The sequence below is a fragment of the Felis catus genome, chromosome B1, assembly GCF_018350175.1.
Source record: "Felis catus isolate Fca126 chromosome B1, F.catus_Fca126_mat1.0, whole genome shotgun sequence".
NCBI lineage: Eukaryota > Metazoa > Chordata > Mammalia > Carnivora > Felidae > Felis > Felis catus.
This window is the reverse complement of record NC_058371.1, coordinates 172124144-172151261: the sequence shown is the minus strand read 5'-3', so window position 1 is coordinate 172151261 and position 27118 is coordinate 172124144. Positions and strand designations below refer to the sequence as shown.

Genomic DNA, 27118 nt, shown 5'->3' with positions numbered 1-27118 from the left:
CAGAGGTTTGCTTTTTTGTCCTAAGTGTGATTCCGATAGGATTAAATCCATGATGTTGGGTAGCTACTATTCTGTGGGTGCTTTTTCATGGATTTCTATATTTCATATGCCTATAAACCTGGTTGAGACTTCCCTTCCAAAGGACTAATACATTTAAAGACTATGGTTGATAACAATCTTACAAATAACAAAGTTTTCCTGAAGGAAAAAAGGAGAATATATTAATGTTGGGAAGAAAATGCTACCATCAAATTCTCAAATGCTTCTCTGCTGGGTTTCAAAAGCATAATATTCATGAACTCATTTTACAGTGAAATTTTAAAAAATGGGATCCACATAGCTTAATAAAATAGAAGCATATTTTCCTAACTATACACTATCTAAATTCACAGAAGTTTTGAAATTTCAATTAAACAAATTTGTGATACTAGGTACTAGATATAAAAGACATCATTTATCCACCCACGGTTTACCTAAGTACAATAACGCCCAAATATAATAGACTTACATGAATTAATATTATAAACATCCACCGTTCTACCATTTTAATTTTATAGAATACCCTTTTAAAATTTTACTATTTACAATATGGTAACCATATTAACAGACAAAATGAGAAAAAAGACGAGAGAAAAAAATTACCCACATTCTCATTGCCCTAATACAACCATTATTAATATTCTAATATATTTCCTCCCATTTACCTGGGCATACTTGACATAACTATAATTGTAATGTCCATAACACTGTGGACCTAGATTTCTCACTTAGTTTCTTATCAGCTGTAGTCATAGATTTCTACATTAATAGTAATGTATTTAACAAAAACAGTAAGAAAACAAAGAACATAAGAACAAAGAGTTGTTTAGTATGGTTTTACCTCATAAATAGGGAGAGTAGGAGAGTTCCATGCATTGATTCTTGATTCATTGACATCAACAACCGTTACTCTGATTTCAGGGCACATATGAGCAATGACACTACATGTAGGTCCTCCAACATAGCCCGCACCAATGCAACAAATCTTCTTAATTTCAAACATGATTGAACTAGAAGGAAAGCGGTAAGACTATTCTATTGAAAACAGAAAATTTAAAGAAATCACACTGCACATTTATCACACTTTATAAAAACTGTCAAGGTTACAAATATCTGGAAATATTTCCTGCATTCACACTCATTAAGCATTATTAAAACAGTGATAATTCGTAACCTTCCAGTTGGATGACCTAGTTCGTTCTCGGCTGCATTAGCACCAAACATGGAAAAAAATATAACTGATATTACTGAAGTGCCACAAAGTTATAATGATCTAATAATTAGAAATTCAAGACGCAAAACAAAACCTTACTTAGACCTCTACTACACCAGGGGAACTTTGATTGCTGAGGGAAAATTCAAGGGTAAACACACCAATGCAATTCTCACTTAAATAAATGCTGGTTTACAAAGGTCAGCCTTATGGCAGGTTTAGACTAACATGACAGATATTAAGAAACATGACAGATAATAAGATTAGTCTGAAAGTCCAGAATTGGTTTCTGTGGTCATATTCCCTATATATTTTGGCTTCAGCAGTTTATTTTTAGGTATTTGACAATGATCTTAAACTCCATTTCAACTTTAATCAGAAACTATGAGATGGTTAAAGGAAAGTAATTCTGTAGTTACCAAAGCTGTTACACAGACTTTGATGGGTTTTCAAAAGCCATTTAGGTGAATTGATTCACACTAATCAAAATGACAAAGGTACTGATTTACATATAAGAATGTCAGTTAATTCATTATAAAGAGAACAAGAACTGTCAAACTGATCAGATTCTTAGAATTTTAGTCCTTGCCAAGACCTCTGGCATCATCTAATCTAACCCATTCACCGATTCCAAGGAGAAGGAAAATGGTAATCAGAGAACTTAAGAATTTGTTAGTATACTCCTGCATGGATCAGAGAAGGTACTATGGAAGGCTGATCTCATTATAATGATGGGCAAGTACAACCCTATCGTGAAAAAAGACACAAACTACATAGTTAAGATGATCCAATTCTCTTCAATCTAAATCTATAATCAAACAATGTTTTAATTGCTGGTTTTCTGGGTATATTTCCTTATTGGAAGAGAATAAGCTGAACAACCAATACAAGTATCCTGAATGTTTATAGCAGCACTTTCAACAATAGCCAAATTATGGAAAAAGCCTAAATGTCCCTCAACTGATGAATGGATAAAGAAATTGTGGTTTATGTATACAACGGAATACTACTTGGCAATGAGAACGAATGAAATATGGCCTTTTGTAGCAACATGAATGGAACTGGAGAATGTTATGCTAAGTGAAATAAGGCATACAGAGAAAGACAAATACCATATGTTTTCACTCTTATGTGGATCCTGAGAAACTTAACAGAAGACCCTGGGGGAGGGTAAGGGAAGGAAAAAAAAAAAGGTGAGAGAGGGAGGGAGCCAAACCAGAAGAGACTCTTAAAAACTGAGAATAAACTGAGGGTTGATGGGAGGTGGGAGGGAGGGGAAAGTGGGTGATGGTCATTGAAGAGGGCACCTGTTGGGATGAGCACTGGGTGTTGTACGGAAACCAATTTGACCATAAATTTCATATATATAAAAAAAAAAAAAACACAAACAATTAAAGCTGAGCTTTGCAAACTGCCAAAATATTAACATAAAAAAAAGAAACAATCTCGTTTATAAATCAATCTTCAGGGGCCATGTTTAGAAGATATCAACTCAGAGTCTATCTCTAATGACCTTTAAAAAACTTTATTTTTTAAAAAATGTTTATTTTGAGAGAGAGATTGCACGAAGGCATGAGCAGAAGAGGGTCAGAGAGAGAGAATCCTAAGCAGGCTGCACACCTAGCCTGGAGCTAGACGTGGGGCTCAGTCTATGAGATCACGAACTGAGCCAAAATCAAGAGTCGGACTCTTAACCAACTGAGCCACTTAAGTGGCCCTAAAAAACTTTAAAAAGAACAGAAATTTGGTAAAACAGTAAATATGAGCAAAACTTGGAATCTATTGATTCTACAAAAGAAAGCAATATTCTTAGTGATACACATACAAAAAACATTTTTAAATTTTTTTGCTTTGAATAGGTAATAAATACATATGGTTCAAATTAAATCTGTATAACAAGGTATATAGTAAGAAGCCTCATGTCTACCTCATTCCTATCTACTTTGGTACCCACTACTTTGCTTCTACCAGCAACCCTTTTATTAGTTATTTGTGTCTCCTTCCAGTATTTCTTATACAGTACAAGTGAATACAAATATATATTCTAATAATCCCTTCTTGGGGCACCTGGGTGGCTCAGTCAGTTGAGAGTCTGACTTCGGCTCAGGTCATGATCTCATGGTTCGGGACACAGAATCTGAAGTAGGCTCCAGGCTCTGAGCTATCAGCACAGAGCCTGATGCAGGGCTCAAACCTACGAACGGTGAGATAATGACACAAGCCAAAGGGATGCCCAACCGACTGAGCCACCCAGGTGCCCCATATTTATTATTTTTTACGTAGGATCCATGCCCAACGTGGGTCTTGAACTCATGACCCTGAGATCAAGAGTCACATACTCTACCAACTCAGCTAGCCAGGTGCCCCTGGTAGATTCTCTCTTTTATAACCTAAATAAATGAGAGGGGGGTGGTACCTCGGTGGCTCAGTCGTTAAGTGTCTGACTCTTTATTTCAGCTCAGGTCATGATCTCATAGTTTATGAGTTTGAGCCCTGATTTGGGCTCTGTGCTGACAGTGCAGAGGCTGCTTGGGATTCTCTCTCCCTCTCTCCCTCTCTCTCTGTCCCTCCCTCCCTCCCTCACTCTGTCCCTCTTTCACAAATAAACTGCTACCATACTATGTATACTGGTTTTTTAAAAAATAATCTAAATAAATTAGTTAAGAGTTCCCTACCATCACCTGTGAAGTCACACAAACATGATATTCCTATTAAACTTTCATGGTTCCAAAACTCACCCCAAGAAAAATACTAAGCCTGACAAAATTTACTTCTGGCAACCATCCATCTTTCATTTCTTCACCCTTCTTCTACTCTTCAGTTCTGCCCTTTACTACTCTCCAGGCCTCAAGTGCCCTGTACACAAGGAGACAGAGAAATTGCTAGGAGGAAAAGACTACACTGGGACTGCCAAGTGGCTAAAGGTCAGGGGAATGTTCTGAAAAGCTCTCACCTGTGGGACAGCCGAGCCTGGAACAGGCTTACCAAAGATGTGTCTCTGGCATTCACTGCCACTGTCTGTACCCCTACAGTAGAAACGGCTTGGCATCCAGTTTCGGAAATATTGCTTCAACTTGCTTCAGGCCTAGTCCCTTGTTCTCCTTCATGAAAAATTAATATTCCCAATATAAGGGTCTACCGTGTGGGCACAGCAGAGAATCTGGCCACAGACACAGGTTCTGACATTCAAGAATTTGACAATTTATTTAGGGAAAAATTCAATTGAAAAACATTTATTAAACACCTTTCTATGTTACAGCCACTATTGTTCTATGTACTGTGGATACACTAGTGAACAGGACAGGTACAGTTCCTACTCTTACATAGTTATATTCTATAAAACAAAATAATGGCAGTTGTGATAATTCCATATAAAGGCAATAAACAGGTAGGGGAGAGACAGAGACACTATCTATGGGAAAAGAACTACTTTAGATAGGGTAAGTTAAAGAAGGACTTGAGAAGATGACTTTTTTTTTTTAAGGTTTATTTGTTTTTTTGTTTTTTTAATTTTTTTTTCAACGTTTTTATTTATTTTTGGGACAGAGAGAGACAGAGCATGAACGGGGGAGGGGCAGAGAGAGAGGGAGACACAGAATCGGAAACAGGCTCCAGGCTCTGAGCCATCAGCCCAGAGCCTGATGCCGGGCTCGAACTCACGGACCGCGAGATCGTGACCTGGTTGAAGTCGGACGCTTAACCGACTGCGCCACCCAGGCGCCCCAAGGTTTATTTGTTTTTGAGAGACAGCATGTGCAACTGGAGGAGGGGTGGGGTGGGGACAGAGGATCTGAAGTGGGCTTTGTGCCGACCCCTATATAGGCCTCAAACCCAGGAACGGTGAGATCATGACCTCAGCTGAAGTCAGATGCTCAACCAACTGAGCCACCCAACTGCCCTTTTTAATTTTTTTTATTAATTTTTTAATGTGAGAAGGTGACTCTTAAGCTGACTTAAAAGATGAAAAGGAGTTAATAGCACCCAAGTAACATAGGAGGCAGTATAATCAATTAAATGACAAAATGAATGCTAAAGTCCAAAGCAGGGGGGGCGCGCGGGGGAGAATCAAAATAAGAAGGTATCTACATCAGGGAAATGTAGAATCTAAGCTTGGCCTAAAGAGTAAGTAGGATATAGTGGGCACCAGGATGGCTCAGTCATTAAGTATCTGACTCTTTATTTTGGCTCAGGTCATGATCTCACAGTTTGTGAGTTCAAGCCCTGATCTGGGCTCTGTGCTGACAGTGGAGTTAGTTGGCTTGGGTTTCTGTCTCCCTCTCTCTCTACACCTACTCACACTCATGTGTGTGTGTGTGGGGGGGGAGGGTGTGTGTGTGTGTGTGTGTGTGTGTGTCCTCTCTCTCTCTCTCTCTCTCTCTCTCTCTCTCAAAAATGGATAAACATTTAAAAAACATTGAAAAAAAAAAAGAGAGAGAGGGGTACCTGGGTGGCTCAGTCAGTTGGGCGTCTGGCTCTTGATTTCATGATCTCATGATCTTGATTTCATTGATCTCATGGTTCATGAGTTCCAGCCCCACATCAGGCTCTGTGCTGATAGTGTGGAGCCTGCTTGGGATTCTCTCTCCCTCTCTCTGTCCCTCCCCTGCTTCCTCTCTCTCTCTCTCAACGTAAATAAAAACTTAAAAAAAAAAAAAAAAGAGTAAGTAGGATATAGAAAGAAATGGGAAGTGGGGGAGGGCATTCCAGATGAAAAAAAAAAGGAATAAATAAGGACTCATATACAGAAAGGAGTCCAGAGAAGTGAGATCTGCCTAGCTGGATAAAAACATGGGTATTGAGAAGTGGTAAGAGGTAATAACTGTCTCTTTAATTTTATTTATTTTTTATTATTTATTTTAGAGAGAGAAGCACGCACTGAGCAGGGCAGGGGCAGATAGGGAGGGAGACAGAGGATCCCAAGTGGGCTCTGTGCTGACAGCAAAGAGCCAGATGCATGGCTCGAACTCATGAACCGTGAGATCACAACCTGAGCCAAAGTCAGATGCTTAACTGACTGAGCCATCCAGTCTCCCTAGTTTTTTTTTTTTTTATCTTTAAGTAATCTCTACATCCAATGTGGGGCTTGAATTTACAACCCTGAGATCAAGAGTTGCGTGCTCTACCAACTAAGACAGCCAGGTCCCCAGAGGTAATAACTGTCTCGTAGGGTAGAAATGAATTCAAAGTGGGTCTCGAGTGCCCCTTTCAGGGAAGCATGTCCATGACATTAAGGAGACTATAATTTAACAAGTTAAAGTAACACAGTTGAAAGTAGCCATGACAATCAATGGCATTAGTGCAGCTAAAATCTAATAAATTCCACTGAAGGAAAATAAAAAGGAGGATCAGCCTGTAGCCTGGAAAGAGGGAGTTAAGAACAAGAATGACGTGGTGTTTATTTCAACACTGTCTAGAGAAGAATGACACAGAATCTGGAAGTCAGAAGTGTTCTGGTTGCACAGAGGTGGGGCAAGAATCGGCTTTCCCAATGCCTGGATGGAATGTTCTCCTTAGATTCTTCGCTCTGATTCCACTCTCTCGTATGAATTCAGATTCCCAGGATAACACTAGCAAGGGATGACCCAGATTTGGGACATAAGAATTCCAGGCACTGTAATAAAATTTCCCTACTCTAATACCAAAGTTTCATTCTAGTGTATCCATTAGTCTTTTATGAGTTTAATCATTGTAAGTTAACATCTAAAGCCTCATTAACTCTGGGTCCATGGAGGAAAAAATAAATCTACCTTCCAGATATACAAGGCAGAAGATCAAGTTCTGAACGGTGATGAACCTAAAGAACTATCACACTGTAACTCCCTTACTGAACAGCTAGCCAGCCTCTCTAATCACAACCGGTATATCTAGAATACACAAAAAGAATTTCAAAGTATTTTTGGACCAGAGGATGTTTTGGGGTTACCATTTAATCCCATAGCCAACAGGTTATTAGGGCATCCTATGCCCTCAATCTCAACCAGAACAGGCTCTGTTAACATTATTATATAAACATAGATTGAATGTCTACATGATGCAACTCTTGGGTTCAAGGAGCTCACAGTTTAATAACACGCTCCTAGGCTAACAGTTCCTATCTGCTGCTGTTACCTCAGCACTTAGAACAGTAGGCTCTCAATAAATACTAACTGAATGAATGAGTAGCTCTCCATGAGAGCCTGTTTGAGATGAAGACTGTTAGCTGAATAGCTTTAGCTCAGATGGCTAATCATTGTATCTTTGCTGAAATTGTCCAGAATTCTATCATCCTCTTTTTTATGTAGAATTTCATGCCTTTCCAGAGTTACTTCTTATCCACCTTGATTGCCAGGCTGTATTCACCATGCCTTACATACAGCAGCTGGGGTAAACTATTGATGGACCTATATTATAGAACTACATGTGTTTTGGGTTACCCTGCATTGCTATTTCATATGAAGCATGGCTTGTAGGTGACAATGGGGAAATTACTAAAGAAGCTAGATGTAGAATCTGTGCAAGTCTCCATTAATGGTCACTTGAAAGTTTTAATAAAATCTTCAATAAACTTTATTATGGAGCTTGATACAGTGTTAGTGATATACTGTGGCTGACACAGATGTCTTCTGATTCCATATTCCATTTCTACTTTTGTGTACTTTCTGACCTTCTATTGTGCTGTCAGGGAAATGGGAATGTTTGCTTACTGAATGTATCAACTTGAAATGAGCTTTCACCTCTGTATTTTGGGGAAATCTCAACAAACTAGGCTGTTCCAAAACCACTCTTCACCTAAAATTTTATAAATTCAGATCAATACTTCAACCTAGAAGATGTGGCTAACAAATATCGAAGGTCCTATTACAATCTACGCTGAATATAATCGCTTCAGTATACCCTGCATAATTATCCAGTAGCTAAGGCAATGGACGTTATAGTTGGATACATCAACTTCACACACACACACACACACACACACACACACACACACACACACACATCAACCTTAGTCATTTCCAAAAATTTAGTAACAGATGTCTGACCCAAGAAAAATATTTCTTCAGTGTGAAAGGCAATGTTAACATTATATCTAAAGGGCATCATATAAAGCTATGAAAGTAATAAGAGGGAAGATGAAGTATGCTCATTAGTTACAGATTTTATGTCCCAGAAAGGAGTACAGCAATGGGAGAAGAAAGGAGATCCTTTCAATCAGGATTGTCTACCACTTACCTTAAACTAGATGCTGGGTACTAACAAGCACATCTCAGAACAGACAGTAAGCTCTTTCATTTCCAGAACCTCCCTGAAGAAACAGACCAGACTACTGTTCTCCATTTCTTAGGGGGTTTGAAGAAACTCAAAGACTCACTGTGTCTTTGAGGGCAGTCAATGGACAGCTACTCCTCTGTATATCCGTGAAAAGCTCCCTAGCAGTGAATCCCTCCTTTCTATATACCAGAATATTCAAGCCTAGTCAGCTATCTTCCTATATATAAGAAGTATGATTTTTCAAGGTCTCACACAAACATGATCTCCTGAAGCACCCAAGGAGGCCTTCCCCGACATGAAATAAAGCAACTATACGGTGTGGCTGCCAACAATGGATTCCAGGACAGCCCATGCAGATGTCACGATAGAATGTCTATCGTGGGATAGATAGGATTTCGCCCTCAAAAGGGCTTTCTAGCTTCGTTTTCATTGTAGTTTCTTAAGGCTAGTGACAGAAGGAAAGCAAGCAGCTCTCCAGGTGAACAGACTAAACACAAACAAAAGACTATGACTCTGAGATCAAAATGGGGTCCCTAACCAGAGGACGACTTCCTTAGGTGGACGTTTGGCTTTCTGGGGAAATCTCATTTGTTTCAAGCCAGAAAGTGAGAAAAAGCAGAAAGAGAAGCGGCTGGAAGACTCGCGAGTCTAGAATAAAAAGCTCAAGCTATTCCATCCTCAGGGCAGAGGACCAAAAGGCGATTCCCACCCTGAGCCCAAAGGAGACCAGGGTCGTTGAGACTGGGGAGCCCTGGACCGAGCGCACTGCGCGACCGAGAGCAGCGCGCACTCCCCCGCCCCGCTCCCTGCACATCCCGCCGGGACCCGGGACTTTCCCGACGGGGCGGCGGGGCGAGCCCGGGCAAGGCGCTTACCCACTTCCAGACACCAAGCGCAGCGGCCCCTCCTATCCCGACGGCTCGGACAGCTCCTCGCTACCCGCCGCGCTGCCGCAGCTTCTTCACTCTCGCTCTGCTCCGCCTGACCTCCCCTCACCGCACGCCCCTCCCTCAGGCTGCCAAGCACTGCACCCAGAGTCCCGGGCCGAACCCGTATTTAAAAGCTTCTGCCCGAGAAGGCGGAGGCTTCATTCCCCCGCAGTCAGGCCCCCCCGGACTCTGCACTCCACCGCATCCCTGCTCCTCCTCCCGCCACACTAGGCCCCGGGGTCCGCCCCTATTTCCTGCGGGCCCCAGGGGCGGGGAGACGGGGAGGGGCTAGTCATAGCTAGGAGGGGAGGCTCCGCCCCCAGCCGAACCTGGGCGAATCCGCTCGGGCCAGCTCAGCTGTCCCGCCCCTACCGCGAGCGGCACTGGGCGGAGCTGCGTGCGCGTCAAGGCCGCTGAGGCCCGTGGGCTGCGGCTCCAGGTACCGCCACGCCGGGCGCTAGTGTGCCAGGCCTCCTTCGCTTTCTGTGTCCTCGTCCCCGCTGACGGCCGGCGCTGAGGTGGCGCCGCATGGGCGCCACGTCGGACATAATCTAGGGTTGCGGGGGTACTGAGCCAGCCGGCTGCGGCGCGGGGGGACCGGAAGGTCCCGGCCCCTTTCCGGTCTCAGCAGCAGCCCGAATGGGTGGCCTAGTGTTTCGGCCCCCGAGATTTTGCGGGTCCCACTGAGCCGGGGCTTACTCCCCTCCCACGTACTCCGGGCCAGAGGCCCAAGGTTTAGTCAGATCTCTTGGGCTAGGATGCTGAGTCCTGTCATGACTGGACCAGTTAGTGCCTCCGCCTGATCCCTGGGAGGAAAAGCATAACACCCACGCCCTCCCAGCCATATTTTCCAGAGATACTCCTGCCAAATTCGGGATTTGGGATGTCTGTGCATGATACGTAGCAAATAATTTGCAACATGCAAGTTCCGTGCTATCAGGAAGACTAAAATTAATGTATGGAGACTTCCCGTTTTTAATGAGGTTAGTTCTGTTCTCTTTCTCCCTTACAGAATCATCTTAAACCTCAAATCTAAGAAGAAAAGAAGTCATGACTTTCTTGTGTGTTCCTCACATAATTTTTGTACTCGAAGTCAAAGACGATTATTAAATACAGCGTCATAAGGAATGTGTTTAGAAGTTTATAAAGGCACATTAAAATACCTGATAGATGATGAGGGGTTTTTGTAAGTTTTTTAAAAGTTTTATGCCTTTTTTTTTTATGTTTATTTATTTTTGAGAGAGAGAGAAACACAGAGGGGGGGGGGGGGGGGGCGGGAGGGGCTGAGAGAGAGGGAGACACAGAATCCAAGCAGGTTCCAGGCTCTGAGCTGTCAGCACAGAGCTCCATGCTGGGCTCAGACTCCTGAACCCAGAGATCATGACCTGAGCTGAAGTCCCACAGTTAACTGACTGAGCCACCCAGGTGCCCCTTTTAAGTTTTATTTCTAATCTCCATACTCAACATGGCGCTCCAACTCCTGACAGGACAGCAAGAGTCACATGCTCCTCCAACTGAACCAGCTAGGAACCCTGGGATGATGGTTTTCTTGACAGGATCATGACAATCTTAAGCAAGCTTATGAAGGGGCTGAGTCTAGGTGGCTCAGTCGGTTAAGTATCTGACTTCATCTCACGGTTCGTGGGTTGAGCCCCAGGTTGGGCTCTGTATTGACAACTCAGAGCCTGGAGCCTGCTTCAGATTCTGTGTCTCCCTCTCTCTCTGCCTCTGCCCTGCTTGCACTATCTCTCTGTCTCTCAAAAATGAATAAATGTTAGGGGCGCCTGGGTGGCTCAGTGGGTTGAGTGTCCGACCTCGGCTCAGGTCATGACCTTGCAGTTTGTAGGTTCCAGCCCTGCATTAGGCTCTGTGCTGACAGCTCGGAGCTTGGGGCCTGCTTCCATTCTGGGTCTCCCTCTCTCTCTGCCCCTCCCCCGTTTGTGCTCTGTCTCTGCCTCTCAAAAATAAAGACACATAATAAAAAAATCAGCGTTAAAAAATTGAAAAAAAAAAAGAAAGCTCATGGATACTGCTTAAACAGTTTGCTATAGATTGTAGAAAGTATGATAAGATATGTAGGTGTTGTATATTCTATGCAATATTCTATATTGTATGGATTCATTTATCCAACAAATATCTAGTGCCTATTGTGTGTTAGACATTATCCTGGAGACCAAAGATGCAAAATGGATTAAGACCCAATTCCTTTTTCCAAAGCTCACAGGCTAGTAGAAGAGATAAGTGACTAAGTAATTGCGATATATGTGACAAATACTGTACTATAATAGAGTTATCTTTTTGAACTTGGCATATAAATAGATTTAAATTTCCTTTTAGAGGGGCATCTGAGTGGCTCAGTCAGTATCTGACTTGATTTCTGCTCAGGTCATGACCTCAACAGTTGATGAAATCCAGCCCACCTAGGGCTCTGAGCTGAGTGTAGACCCTGCTTGGGATTCTCTCTCTCCCTCTCTCTCTGCCCCTCCCCCATTTGCATGCTCCTTCTCTCTCTCTCTCTCTCTCTCTCTCTCTCTCTCTCTCTCTCTCTCAAAATAAATAAATATTTAAAAAATAAATAGGGACGCCTGGGTGGCGCAGTCGGTTAAGCGTCCGACTTCAGCCAGGTCACGATCTCACGGTCCGTGAGTTCGAGCCTCGCGTCAGGCTCTGGGCTGATGGCTCAGAGCCTGGAGCCTGTTTCCGATTCTGTGTTTCCCTCTCTCTCTGCCCCTCCCCCCCGTTCATGCTCTGTCTCTCTCTGTCCCAAAAATAAATAAACGTTGAAAAAAAAATTTAAAAAAATAAATAAAAAATAAATAAAAATAAAGTTCCCACAGCAGTTAGTTTTGTGATAAAAACTTTTATATTATTTCTTCCCTTTGTTTTGAGTTAATCATTTTTCTACCTAGTATTCACTTTACATTCTTTGTTAGTATTTTGAAAATAATCATAGTCTTTGAAACAGTACAATCTCAGAAATTAAATCAGAATATCAATACTAGCTGGGGCGGCCTGGGTGGCTCAGTCAGCTAAACATCCAACTTCAGCTCAGGTCATGATCTCACAGTTCGTGAGTTCCAACCCCATGTCAGGATCTGTGCTGACAGTTCACAGCCTGGAGCCTGCTTTGGATTCTGTGTTTCCCTCTCTGTGCCCCTCCCCAACTCGTGCTCTCTCTCTCTCTCTCTCTCTCTCTCTCTCAAAAATATATAAGCTTTTTTTTAATTAAAAAAAAAAAAAGATTTAGAAATAGCATGTCCAGGGTAGTAGCCATGGACATTCAGAGAAATAAAGATACTCAAGAGATGATCAGGGAATAAAAGCAACAAGACTTTGGTAATATTCTCCACCCCACCCCCTTCCCCCACACCAAAAGTGACACTATCCTGGTGTCTGACAATATCTTTTTGTTCTGCCTTACACAGATACATTTAAGGGAATCAATTTCCAGCTCTTCAGCTTCCACAGGTACCCTTTCCCAAAATGAATATGCCTAAGAATAATAGTCCATTTTACAGAAGAAAGGCTTACCTTTTACCCAAGTGAAACCTTGTTAGGATCCGTTACCCTGGGGTGAAATTCTCCTGAGTGCCAAAGGAATAAACTGGATTCTTGTTTTGGGGCAGCCCCCTAGAGTGATTAATCAAGACACCTCAAATCTGTCTTTCTTCATTTTATACTTATTTTTGCTGAGGCTGAAGTCCAGTTAGAAACAGGACATGTTGGCCTATGTTAGGGTATTCTGAATTCCAAACAGAAGATACCATAAAATTAGTGACCTTGATTCTTTTGAAAGCAACTTGACTATTTTGCAGGACTACTAAAATTAAAAAAAAATTTTTTTTAACGTTTGATTATTACTGAGAGACAAACAGACACAGAGCATGAGCAGGGGAGGGGCCGAGACATAGACACAGAATCTGAAGCAGACTCCAGGCTCTGAGCTGTCAACACAGAACCTGACGTGGGGCTTGAACTCAAAAACCACAAGATCATGACCTGAGCCAAAGTCAGACGCTTAACCGACTGAGCCACCCAGGCACCCCAGGACTACTAAAATTTTTAAGAGGTATTGAATAAAATAGAAATGGAGAAACTTTACAGTATTTATTCAGTTAAGTAAATATTTATTTAACTTAGTTATATCAAATCTTTTTTTTAATCTAATTTTTTAAAAAATTTACATCCAGGGGCGCCTGCATGGCTCAGTCGGTTAAGCGTCCGACTTCGGCTCAGATCACGATCTCACAGTTCGTGAGTTCGAGCCCCGCGTCAGGCTCTGTGCTGACAGCTCAGAGCCTGGAGCCTGCTTCACACTCTGTGTCTGCCTCTCTCTCTGCCCCTTCCCTGCTCATGCTGTGTCTCTCTCTGTCTCAAAAAATAAACATTTGAAAAAATAAAAAAATAAAAAATTTATTTCCAAATTACTTAGCATATAGTGCAACAATGATTTCAGGAGTAGATTCCTTAGTGCCCCTTACCCATTTGGCCCATCCCCCCTCCCCCACCCCCTCCAGTAACCCTCTGTTTGTTCTCCATATTTATGAGTCTCTTCTGTTTTGTCTCCCTCCCTGTTTTTATATTATTTTTGTTTCCCTTCCCTTATGTTCATCTGTTTTGTCTCTTAAAGTCCTCATATGAGTGAAGTCATATGATTTTTGTCTTTCTCTGACTAATTTCACTTAGCATAATTCCCTCTAGTTCCATCCACATAGTTGTAAATGGCAAGATTTCATTCTTTTTGATTGCTGAGTAATACTCCATTGTATATATGTATACCACATGTTCTTTATCCATTCATCCATTGATGGACATTTGGGCTCTTTCCATACTTTGGCTATTGTTGATAGTGCTGCTATAAACATGGGGGTGCACGTGTCCTTTCAAAACAGCACACTTGTATCCCTTGGATAAATACCTAGTAGTGCAATTGCTGGGTCATCAGGTAGTTCTGTTTTTAGTTGGTTTTTTTTTTTTTTTTTTTTGAGGAACCTCCATACTGTTTTCCAGAGTGGCTGCACCAGCTTGCATTCCCATAGTTATATCAAATCTTAAGATAGTTTTCCACTTATAGTCTTCATTTTGTATGATGTTTAATACTTTTTATTAACAAAATGGAACTCACACCTAGGAACATATTAAGTGTCAACTTAAAATGTGTGAGGCATTGACTGAAGTCAGAGCCATTCTCCAAAATTTCCAAGCTGTTTAATCACACAGATGCTGGCACTCTGGACAGTACCTAGGACTGTAGTTCTTTTAATGCTTTGGAGCTATCCAGTTTTATGTACAAGTCTTGCAAAACCTCTTGTAGTTTATGCATTGTGATCTTGCTGTCACTAGAGTCTTTACCCAAAAATTGAGTAAGACAAATGGAGGCAATTTTGAATGTGGAGTAGAGATTCCACTTGGTTTGGTCACTGACGGAGCCAAGTAAGTTCAGGTGAAAAGGTACAAGTCAAGGCTTAGATTCCCTATTTTAGCCAAATAGAGAAAAGAGTTAAATGACACCAACAATATGGTTAGTTGAGCAAATGGATTGAAATTAGAGAGACATATATGAACCTTTGTTAAGGGAGAACATTAAGATTGCTTTGCATCACACTTTTTTTTTTTCTGTTTGCATTGCATTTCTAAAAGAAAAAAGTGTGCAAGACAATACATAGTTTTTCAAAATTCTTTTAGGAATATACAAGCAATAAAGTTTGAAATTACTAGGTCTAGGGGAGCCTGGGTAGCTCAGTCGGTTGAGTGTCCACCTCTTGATTTTGGCTCAGGTCATGATCCCAGGGTCGTGGGCTCAAGCCCTGTGTCAGGGCTCTGTGCTATGAGCATGGAGCCTGCTTAAGATTCTCTTTATCCCTCTGCCCCACTCCCCTGCTCATACTCTCTCCAAAAAAATTTTTTTTAATTAAAAAAAATTTAACAAATACCAAAAAATTACTGCTCTAAGATAAACCAATGGGAGTGGTTGGCTGCAGTTGTGTGGAAAACAAGATGGCTGGAGGAGGAGAGGTCAAAGGACTGAGTATTGGAAAGATTGTCTACTTGGATATTGACACCACTGAGAACGATGATAGGAGAAGTGCTGAAAAGTCAGGCAGAAAGTCCAGTGCTAAAATCATAGATCTAGGGATCTACAACTTTGGAAAATAGGGTATCATATGGAATGCTCTGCCAGTATGAGCTTTTAAAGAGTTGAAGAGTTTTGGTGAGGAGAGAGGGATAGGCGGGCAGCCAAAATGGGAAACTGGGAAGAACCTCACTCTACCTCGACATACTTTGGTTAGAGGGTCTGGAAAAGACAACAGCTCCCATTAGAGAGGGCAATGGGAGAGTCAGTGCCCTTAAGTAGATGCCAAGTTTGGTGAAGGGAGTGTTCAGACAAAAGGGTGAAGGTATGGGGCTTTTGCCTATGATGGCCTCTCAGTTTAGGATGTTTGAGGCATATGGAAGGGTATAAGATTGAATCAGGTAAGGGGGATGGTGGAGTGATGACCTGGGAGTCTTGGACTTATAGTGGATGCTGATAGAAACAGGGGTATAGGATGTGTTTAGATTACTCATGATAGTCTGTAAGGCCAATTATAGTGAAGCCATGAGTGTAGGGAGAGTATAGGAAGGCAGGATTGAGGAATCCTTGGCAAAAACATGTAGATCTCAATGGGTTTTCCTTTCAGACATGATGATAGCACTGATGAGGCCAAGAAAGAGGTGACATCACTGGGGAAGTGGAGAGGGCTCTGTGGGTATCTCTTCACAACTCTGCAGGTAATCATATTTTCCATCTGAATAAAACAATAAAAATATCTCCTTCTCATCCGACTCCTATCCCACTCAAATTACTGCCAATTTCTCTGCTCCCATTCATTGTAAAACTCCTCCAAAGAGGAGTTGTACTTCTTCTCTCTTTCTGCACCCCAGTTCTTTCCTTAACTACTCCAGCTGGGCTTTCATCCCCATCATTCCACCGAAACATCTTTATCAAGTTCACCAGTGAGTCCTTTCTGCTGAAATGTTGAATTATCCATCCCCATGATTTGACTAATCGGTAGAATTTGCTGTCACTGAGCCTCTCAAATGGTTTCCTTTCACTGGATGCTCCTTCTCAGTTTGTTGGTTCCTCTTTCTCAACCAGAGTTCTAAATATTGCAGTCCTGGGATTTCTTCTCTTCTGTCTTTACTGTTTTAAGTAATTTTATCCAGTGCCAAAGATTCGAATATTATCTATATTCTGTTGCCTTTTAATTTATATCTCTCTTTGTGATGGAACTTTACTTAGCTCTATAAATCTATCCAACTACGTACTCAAAAGCTCCATTTGACACCTTAAAATCATCATAGCCAACACATAAGTATTGTTTTTCCTCTGTGGCAATGACTGCCAGCTGACTCCAATAGCCACACTTATTTAGTAATAGAATTTACAAATTTGCTGGGCAGATATGTTCCAGGATAAAGACTACACCTAGCCTCCTTTGGGTATGGTCATGTGACTAAGTTTTGGCCAAGGGAATGTGAATGGAAGGGATAATGTACAACTTCCAGGACAAACCTTAGAGTCAACAGGTAGGCCCCTCCTTGTTTCCTTCCCTTCTGGTTGAAGCACTGACCCAGTGGGGATTGTGGTGAACTGTCTTCAACAATGCAGAGGACGACATTGGGTGGACAACACAATTTGAGAAACACTGCTCTAGGGATCAGTGGAGCAACAAGATGAGAGTCTGAATTATGAATACCTAAAGCAAGCATTTCAGCCCTACACTGCTTATGTATTCTTTTGATGTTTATTTATTTATTTTTGAGAGAGAGCACACATGGAGGAGGGGCAGAGAGAGAGAGACAGAATCCAAAGCAGGCTCCAGGCTCTGAGCTGTCAGCACAGAGCCTGACGCAGGGCTCAAACTCATGAACCGTGAGATCATGACCTGAGCCGAAGTCAGACACTTAACCGACTGAGCCACCCACGTGCCCCCCTTTATTTATTTATTTATTTATTTTATTTTATTTTTAACATTTATTTATTTTTGTGAGAGACAGAGACAAAGCGCAAGTGGGGGAGGGAATATTTACCCTATTAACAGTTGTAATCTAAGTCCTTGCAAAGTAATAATCCCACTTTCTTTTCCTTCCTTCCTTCCTTCCTCCCTCCCCGCCCCTCTCTTTCTTTTTAAGAGCCTTCACATGAACTGAACAGGCTTCTGTTAGGGCCATCCATGAAGTATAACATCTCCCTTCCTCATCCCCACAAGAAATAATTGAGAAGATAAAGGCATTGTTTTTACGCATCGGGAAAAACTGTGAAATATCACTAGTAAAAATAAACTACTGCAGGAGAATTTAAGGTTTCAGTTAATTCCATGCCAATATGTAGAAATCAATTAGAAAGAAATGGTTGTTTGCTTTTGTTTCTGTTTTGTTTTTCATCTCTAGAACTAAACATAAGGTAGCCTCTTTTTTTTTTTTTTTTTTTTGAGAAGGAGACAGCATGAGCAGCAGGGGAAGGGTAAAGAGAATCTTAAGCAGTCTCCACAGCATGGAGCCAAATGGGGTGCTTGATCCCATCCATGACTATGAGATCATAACCTAAGCCAAAATCAAGAGTGGGACACTTAACCAACTTAACCACCCACGAGCTTTAAAGTTTAGCATTCTTTATACCAGCAGTTCTTACCCTTAGCTGCTACTGAATTCACCTGTAGATGTTTAGGTCAAAGCCCTAACAGAATCTCTGAGGTATAGGGCCAAAGCATCAGGTTTTTGTTTTTGTTTTCTTTTAATGTTTATTTTTGAGAGAGAGAGAGAAACAGAATCCGAAGCAGGCTCCAAGGCTCTGAGCTGTCACCACAGAGCCCAACGCAGGGCTTGAACCCACAAACCGTGAGACCATCATGACCTGGGCCGAAGCCGGATGCTCAACAGACCAAGCCACTCAGGCACCCCCAAAGCATCAGGTTTTTAAAGATCTCAATGTGTAGGCAAAGTTGAGAACCATAGTCTAATAGTGTGCTCTTTAGCTTTCATTGCAATGGATTTATTAATCTATTAGTCAAAATGTATTTGCTTTCCAGTTTCCATCCAAGGATTTTAAAATCTTGATTGGAAACTGTGATATTCTATTTAATGTTTTAATCTTCAATGTTTTTCTTTTGCCATGTCTGACCTAAAGGTTCCATTGTCCATTCTTAGTAGAGTGAATTCTTTCCAATGGAAATTCAGTGTTAATGCCCCAAATTTCCAGTTTCCTTACAACTTAGGTTTTGAAAAGGGAGAGTGTGAATGTGTATGTGTGTGTGTGTACATGTGTGTATGTATGTATATTGGGACGATGAGAGCCTTTATGTAACAATATTTATTTAGGACTTTACAAAGCATTTTTACAAACATTTCATTTGCTCTTCACTTGTCTGTAAAGTGGTAGGTATCATATTTGATAAGTAAATGAGGAAGTGGTGCTCCGAATTAAGTGGGCTCCCCAAGGTTCACATAACTTATACATAACTTATACATAACTTATACATAACTTAGTCAAGGTATATAGGCTGCTCAAAATACCAGTAGTCATTTAGTTATCAAAAACTAACATTCACACAGTTTCATGAGAAGGGAACATGTAACATATTGAATGTAGAAGTAGAAATAAAAAGCCAGCTCTCTTTTAAGCTAGCTATCAAAGAGTTTTGCAAAAATGTAAAACAGTGCCACTCTTCTCACTAAATTTTCATTTTGGAAAATGGTTATTTTTTCATAAAAACCTTTTTATTAATATGTATTGGGTTTATTATTTTAAAATACTTAATACTTTTAAATGTTCTGTTATAATTTTGGACACAGTATATATATTGATAGATATAATGCATAATATAAACAAAAGTTCTTTGGGGCTCCCAAGCCAGAAAGTTTGGGAATCACTACTATAAGCTATATGCTATCTTTGAATTGTGAGAAGAACTGAATGAATTGTTTACCTTAGCATTAAGCCAAGCTCACACAAAGCTACTTGAGTACTTTTTCCCCAAGGCTAAAACACTATTGGCAATACTAAATATTTTTATTGCATGAGACAATCACTACAATTAAAGTAGAAGTTTGAGAATTGGACAAAAATTACAGAATGATAAAAAACAGCTTTTTCAACAAAAACACCCTTTTAATATCTTTGATACTTTCATAGATTAGCATCAGAATTTATTACAAGATTATTATGATTATTTTTATTACAAGGATATTACTACAATTATTCAACCTTAACTGTTGCTAGTTTATACCTATTTGACTCTGATTTCTTAAATATTGCAACACAATGAAAAGAATACTTTTGATGTTGTAGAGAGAAAATTACTACCCCTTCAATGGAGAAAATATAATTTTCAATTATATTTTATTTAGCCCGATACTTCCTTAAGCCTTGTATTTTCTGATTGAACTTTGGCTAACAGAATCATGCTTGAAGCCTGAGAACATCAGCTTTCAGTAGGCTGTTGCTGGTGAAACTCTCTGGGAAATAGGATGTTGACAGAGGTATAATGTAAAACAAAATAGAATAAAATGTAATTTTAAAGAAAAGGTTGTTAGATTAAAATTGAAGGCTAAGCAAATTTGCAAAGATATAAATCCTTTTTTAATATTTATTTCAGAGAGAGAAGGAGAGGGAGAGGAAGGGACAGAGAGAATCCCAAGCTGACTCCGCACTGTCAGTGCAGAGCCAGACATGGGGCTTGAACCCATGAACCATGAGATCATGACCTGAGGCAAAATCAAGAATTGGACACTTAACTGACACCCACAAGGACGTAAATCTTAATCCATGTGTTGGTAGTGTAGGCTCTGGTGTCAGATTTGTATTTGTTCTTTATGTTGTAACCACAAAATTTTACTTGCTGTATTAATTGTTAAGGAATCACCTTTAAAACATCCAGACTTCCAAAGTTCAATGTTTCTATACTAATTAGTTGTCAGGGAGAGCTGCATTCAGGCCAGGGTCTGTAATGCCTTTTGAATGTACAGTGCCTCTTCCTTTGGCACTGAATTAATGAGTAACTACATAACAGATTCATTTAAAAACAACATAGGAGACTTATTCTATAATGCTGAACTTGCTATGTAGTATTTGTGCTCTTTAATTTTGCTCAGTTCTTCACAAACAATGCAATTCAAATTCATTAATCATCAAGACATAATATGTGTGTCTGAGTTATGAGAATATAGGAACCAGATTTTTAAGAGGTAAGACCTCTGGTATTGCAGGGATTGTAAATATTTTTTTCTCATTCCCAAATTTCCTAGAAACAAGAAGAGTTTTGTATAAGGGAATATTCCTTTTTGATATGAAAGTTGCCTTATTCTTAAAATTACACATATTATTCTTTACCTGTACATATTCCCTGCTTCCCAGACATCTTCCACCTCCCTTTCAATAGACGTCTTAATTTGGCATCTGATGATTTAAAATGATTTCCGTAATCTAATTTTGAATAACACCCATTTTAAAGCAGAAACAGTTTAACAATTAACAAATATAAACACTTGTTGAAATGTTTACTGAACCAACATAGTCCATTTGTTTGAGAAAAGATATGCAAAGTTAAGTTTCCCATGGGAAAAGATCACCTTGATAACTCCAGTTTTTAAAAATCTGAGCGTGATAGATAATCACAGTTGGTGTTTATGGAACTTTTTGGTGGGGAGAAAAACCAACTCTATAAACTGAGATTTGGAGCTGAGACAACTATCAGATGAAATGGCAGGAAGAAAAAACTTATTAGAATTCCACTTTCTAAGAGGAAAACTAATACTGCAGAACCATTTAATGAAAACTTATCATTACAGGGTTCAGATATCTACTGACATATGTATGACAAACTTGAGATTGAAATCATTAACTGCCTTCAGGAAATTATGTATTTCACAAATTTTGCTGTTTTAAAGAACACTTAAATATCACAAAGACACTGATACCATAACCATGCCCAGAGCAATTGTAAAGTTGCTTAAAAAATTGTAAAATTGTCTAAAAAATTTTTTAACCTGTATATGGGGATTAAGAATCTTTAGTTATCTGGATGCATTCCAGGTCACAGGACAAAAGCAAATTCTTACTTTGGCATGTGTTCAGTACAGTTACATGTCTAGCTCCTTTTAGGTAACATCTGTCTGCTCAAATAATTAATACTATTGGATATTATTCCCTCAAAGCAAATGTCTATTAACCCTGTATCCTAGAAGAAATTTAAAAAACAGTAACTAAAGAAATGTAATTGTAATCTAATTTCCTAAAGATTTCTCAGAATCCCTACTTCTGAATACTGGCCCTACTGCTATTATAGAAATGTTTTCCTTGAAAATTCCATTTCTCTATGGAATGTCTTTAGCTAGGAGTAAAAAGTCTTACAAAGAAATTGTTTAATAAAGAATGTTAACATTTTACTAAGCAAAAGATGTTTGCTTCAATTCCCACAAAAGCCAAACAGAAAACAATGCATTACTAACGTTTTCTATTTATTCATTAATAAAAAGTGCATAGTACAAGCCCTTTATCCCAGTCCAAGTACTCAGTAAAAGATTACAATAAACCCTGGATGGCACAGACATGATTTGTTTGGCATGATTTAAACATTTAAAAACAGCAATTAATATTTAGTACATCACATGACCACTTTTGCTTTTAACAAAGCAATCATCAGACATGGTAACAAATACATATGATTTTTCATTTAGAAATATTATGTTAAGACTAAACCTACTATTGCAACAACAAAAATTTAACCCATTATGTGTAAACGCTTCATTTCTCCTTCAAGTTGCTATTTTGTGTCGTAAGCTGATGCGCTGGTCCAATTTTAGCACATGTTTATTTAGAGTGACAGACTTTAATTCAGAGTGACAAATTTCCAAGGTTTCTTTGAAAATATAAAAATTCAGTAATTCTATAAATACTACCACATCACATACCACACAATGACACTAAAAGTAACCATGGAATAGCTGAACCTAACAGTTACTTTGGAAAATCTCTGCAAGTTTAAAATATGACTTGCTGGCTATGGGATAGGGCTTGGATAGATACATGATAAAATCTTTTACTATACACAGTTCCAATGTTAACTTTTTCCATATGGAAAGAAAACATTACTTTGCATAAGGTACATCAAATCACTCTTAAATAAAATTAACTTAATGTTAGTTGTGGAATATTTAAGAGCCAAAAATTAAAATGTGAAGCTTTAGCTTTCTTTTTTCCAGATTATATAAAAATGATTGTAGCCACAGTTCAGGTGAATGTTTACAAGCCAAGTAATGACTAAGAGTGTGCTCAATAAGAAGGCCACATGTAGAAGTTTAAGAATTAAATAGAATAATATAAATTACTAGTTAGGTTAACAGGAATACTTTATATGCAGTAGTACATGGTCTTTCTCAGGAATACGGAGAAATTTTATAAGCAAAAAAACCAAAACTACTTCTCTAGGAGCTTTGTTGCTAATTAAATAGATGGTCCATATAGAAAAGGTTAATATTCTAGATGTACTATCAATTAAGTGTACATAACAGAAATGAAGAATCAGGAATAAGAATCTAGATTTGCAGGTCTCTAGCTAACACTAGACATTCTGTTTCCAGGTCTAGGCCAGTTGGCTTCAACCAAAGCCAATTCTTAATTATTTGTGAGCCACAGATTCAGTAAATACATCAGTATCTCTGCCAAAGATTGGCTTTCTAGCAGCTTAGAGAAAAGACTGTTAGGATATATGTGTAAGCCTTCAAAGTCTAGGGGGCAAGGGCAGAAAAAGGAATGCTTACAGAGATTTAGCTCCATCCTATGCCATTCCTGCCCTTTCTGCATTAAATACTCTAACAGCTATAAAGCTGGGAAGGTTTCCAGGCCCAGCAAGAGGAAGAACTTTAAACCTCTGGTGCTCAATTATCCAAGATTTGACTTACCTGTGTTATGATACCCTTCAATTAGCATAAAGTAATTGAGTAGGTTATATTATGTCAAGAAATTAAGCACAAAGCCAAGATGCACAAAAGGAATGCAAGCAGTCAATATTGGATTATATAATGAATGAAGCCCTTAAAATGTTTATGGCCTAAAATGTAATCATAATAAAGGGGGGAAAATACCCTATGAGCATCACACAATTGTATCAGAGACTCTATTAAACAGTACAATGATATAGAGAAGTTTATTAATTCATACAACTAATTTCTCAGATCAATACAGTGAAAAGCTAGACTCATCTGGGGGAAAAATCCTTACATTGATAGCAAAATATCTTCTAGCCCCCATAAACCATCTGTAATCACTTGCTAAGAAAAAATTCCATAACCACATGGGTCATTCAGACTTCGTTTTTATGCCATTTGTATTTTCTTTCAAACTGAGCAAAACAATGCAACCTTTTACTTTTCATACATTTCAATATTTTACTTATATTAATACTCCTCCTCACCCCAATCCATCTTATTACTAAACAAGAATGAGATAAGGGGTGAGAAAAAGATCCTTGATTGCTTTTTCATTTTCCTCCTTCTCCCTTGGAGTAAATTAAGAATTCATCAAATATATTTTAAAGTAAGAAGGATAATAAAAGATTCAATTTTTTCCTCACAGAAAAAAGACTAAATAAGTAAAGAGCATTCAAATATCAGTAACCAAATAGGTCCCCAATACAGCTTTAAGATAGTTCCATTTAACAGGGAAGTGTTAGAACAGAAAAGAAGGTTCCTGAGAGGCACCCATTTAACAAATAAATTATAGCTTAAATTATTACTGTATAGAATATACTTGGCAAAGGCAGAAAGAATTAACTTTTTTCCTCCTTTCACAAACCTTGTAAGGCTATAATGGACTGTAAATCATCCACCATATTTAAATCATGTTTAAAGTTCTCCTAATATTAGACATTTTTACGGGAATAAAAAACCTAGTAAACAACTATTTCATTTCTTCTCCCTTCCTTTTCTAGCCACATAAGCCAGTTGTAGTGGATGACACAGAACTGTAAAATATTCCAAAGGCTGCCACAGTCCCAAGAACTAGAGATAACTGCCACCCGCAAATCAAGGTAAATGTAAATACAGTGTGGTTCTAATTTTTTTCATACAATCTCAGACAACCCCAAGTAACTTTATAAATAACTAATGAAAAAAAAAGCAATTTTAAAACCTATCAAAACTATTTAAAATATTTAAATGCAGAGATCTCAAATTTCCTTCAATCAGGCCAGAAATCATCACAAAAATTATGATCACAGTTACAAACAGAATGAGTGGAATGTTTAAGTGTAGGATAACCAAAAAAGCCCATGTAACTTTTTTTTAATATAATCATTTACTCAAATATACTGTAAAAAGGAATGGTGATAACACAGGAAGCAAAAATAAGCTTGCAAGTGAAATTTCTAGAGGCTCATGAAAACAATACCATCCCATATTGCAGATGCAAAAGGAAAAACAGTTCTAATGGGGTTAAGAGTACTCTGGTCATCTTCGTTCATTTGGTCGTGCAAGGTGTTAACTATTTTCACTTCCCATATCACAAAGTTAGTCCACAGGAGGGGCTGGTGGATCTTGTCCCTGGCATTAGAAAGACAGAAATTATGGAATTTACTTCTTAAATCCCAGTGCAACTAATCTAACACATATAGTAAGTGTTGAGCAGCATGCCCACCACCCTCCAATCCCTAATCATATACTTATTTGAACTTTTTATATGTTTCTGCACAAGGGAACACTAGATTAACACTGTAATTCACCAATGTTTGTTTCATTCCTCCCTGTAGCACAGAAGAAAGGAAAATTGTGTAACAGTAGTATGATATGGAGGAAACTGCTCTCGCTGACAGCTCCAGAAGTGATATTTAAACCAATAAAGGTAGCATCATCCCTCTTGCTAAGATGACTGAGCTCAGTACAACCAAAGAGAAGCTAGAGATTTTTGTTTCTCACTACAGAATGTCAATGAGGAAGCATGTGACTCCAGATGCTGTTGGCAGGCATCCTATGACCACAAAGGGAGCTCACTTTGGAATGAAGCTGATGGTCTGAGGAAAGAAAGTAGGGCTTCGATGATACTGTTAAACAATCTAAAACACTGATCCTACAACCTTTCTGGATTTTCTAATGTGTAAACCAATAAAGCCACTTGTTTAAACCAGGCCAAGCTGATTTTTGTTACTTGCAAGAGAAAGTATTTGAACTGTAAAGGAAAGATCAAAGCTTTAGAAACCTTCAAGAAGATTCCATTTATTTACTGTGACCTGCTATAGGAGGCCCCAGTTGAGGGTGGTCAATTTTTCGAATAAGGTCAAAATGTGAACTATAGCCTAAAATTAGTCAATATGTTTTCTTGCTTATTCTTAGGGCAGTGGGCCTACTCTTCTAGAACTGCTGGCCTACAATGAAATAAGATTTAGTGACTATTATCTTAGATTTCTGTCAGTTTTGATGGCTTCTAAACCAGCTTATTAAGTTGAACTTCTTTAGCTCCAAAAGTTGAGGAAGTTGGTCTTTGATATGAAAGTAGTAAAACTATGCATAGAAAGTAAGAAAAAAGGCTGAGGAGAAAGCACCTTATCAAGACAACATACAAGCTGTTTTATGGATATCTTCCTCTCCATGAAAACCAAAAAATAAATTTAAGGCCCTTTATATCGTGCTAATGATGCTTTCTTTCTTAAAATCAGTATGGCTACATAACTAAATGTTCTATTAAAAAAAAAAAAAGCACTGATTATCATTTGCTTTCTCCTATGTAAGAAATTAGTTTAACTAAACTTCTAATAATAACAACACAGATTGTGGAAAAGAAGAAATTATTTTAGCAATTCCATATGGTGAAGGTTGGAGAAGGGAATTAGTGGGATAATTTGGTGTTCAACAATGAATTCATCATGGAAATATTTTTCAAGAGATAACATCCAAGTCAAATAGAAAAGAAAAAATATAAATGCTGGTTCTCCAAACAATTAAAAGGAATCCTTTAGTGGAGTTTCTTCTATTCAAGATAGCACAAAACACTCCCTGTTGGGTCACTTTATTTATGCTATTTTTTACCTAGGTTCTATAAATGGTAGTAATCATGACTATCAAGATTTATCAACATGAATGATCCTATCTCTCCTTTGCCAGCATTTGATCTATTATGATGCAGAACTGGATGAGTTTTTAAGAGAAACTGGATGGGAAAACAAAAGGAAAACAGGATTTAGCCAGATAGGCTCGGGGTCTCTACTGAATTTAATAGCTAGGACAGAAGGGGAAAAAGTGAAGTAGAGGGAAAAATATGAACTATAGCTAGTAAGAGAATTTAAAGAGCGGGAACCATGAGAAGCAAGGGATCAACTGTGAGGAACTGGGGAGTGAAAGACTGAGATTTGAGAAGTACTGCTGTGGATTATTATGAACTGGATCATTTTCTATGTTGAGAAAGACTGGAATGTGAGTAAAGATTGGAATTCATTCTACAACTCTTTTTGGGCTACTGGTCTGTGTTTCTCTCTATATGTAACTCCATGAAGATTAAGCCTTTTGGGGTTGCAAGATTTACAAGAACCAGATAGGAAGAACTTATTCCATGAGTTAAATCTTCCTTTTGCTAATTCAGATATTTCAGTCAAAACAAACTCTTCCCATTCCCAGGCCACACCCACCCCTACCCAAATGAATTTCTAATCCACAACACTTA

General features: G+C 39.1%; 2 protein-coding genes and 1 long non-coding RNA gene across 5 annotated transcripts in view; 1 reads left to right on the top strand and 2 right to left on the bottom strand.

Annotated features, from left to right (window-relative positions):
- The window catches only part of UGDH (UDP-glucose 6-dehydrogenase), a 32117-nt gene extending 22602 nt beyond the window's left edge, over window positions 1-9515 (bottom strand). Inside the window, exons 1-2 of the mRNA XM_003985430.6 lie at window positions 9376-9515; window positions 881-1049 (exon numbers count right to left, since the gene is read on the bottom strand). Coding sequence (XP_003985479.1) covers window positions 881-1042 — 162 coding nt within the window. The 5' untranslated portion in view covers window positions 1043-1049; window positions 9376-9515. The remainder of the gene's footprint in view (window positions 1-880; window positions 1050-9375) is intronic.
- A 363-nt stretch (window positions 9516-9878) lies between these two features.
- Window positions 9879-25589, top strand: LOC109499204. 2 transcript variants are annotated; one of them, XR_006597134.1, is made up of 2 exons: window positions 9879-10412; window positions 25215-25589. It is a non-coding gene; the product is annotated as an uncharacterized LOC109499204 (long non-coding RNA). The 2 variants fall into 2 exon arrangements; XR_002156414.3 differs by lacking the exon at window positions 25215-25589 and adding an exon at window positions 24399-24597.
- SMIM14 (small integral membrane protein 14) overlaps window positions 21907-27118 on the bottom strand; it is a 79632-nt gene continuing 74420 nt past the window's right edge. For both annotated transcript variants that reach the window (XM_003985429.6, XM_023253189.2), the window contains exon 5: window positions 21907-25008. In XM_003985429.6, the coding sequence (XP_003985478.1) occupies window positions 24976-25008 (33 nt within the window). In that variant the 3' untranslated portion in view covers window positions 21907-24975. The remainder of the gene's footprint in view (window positions 25009-27118) is intronic.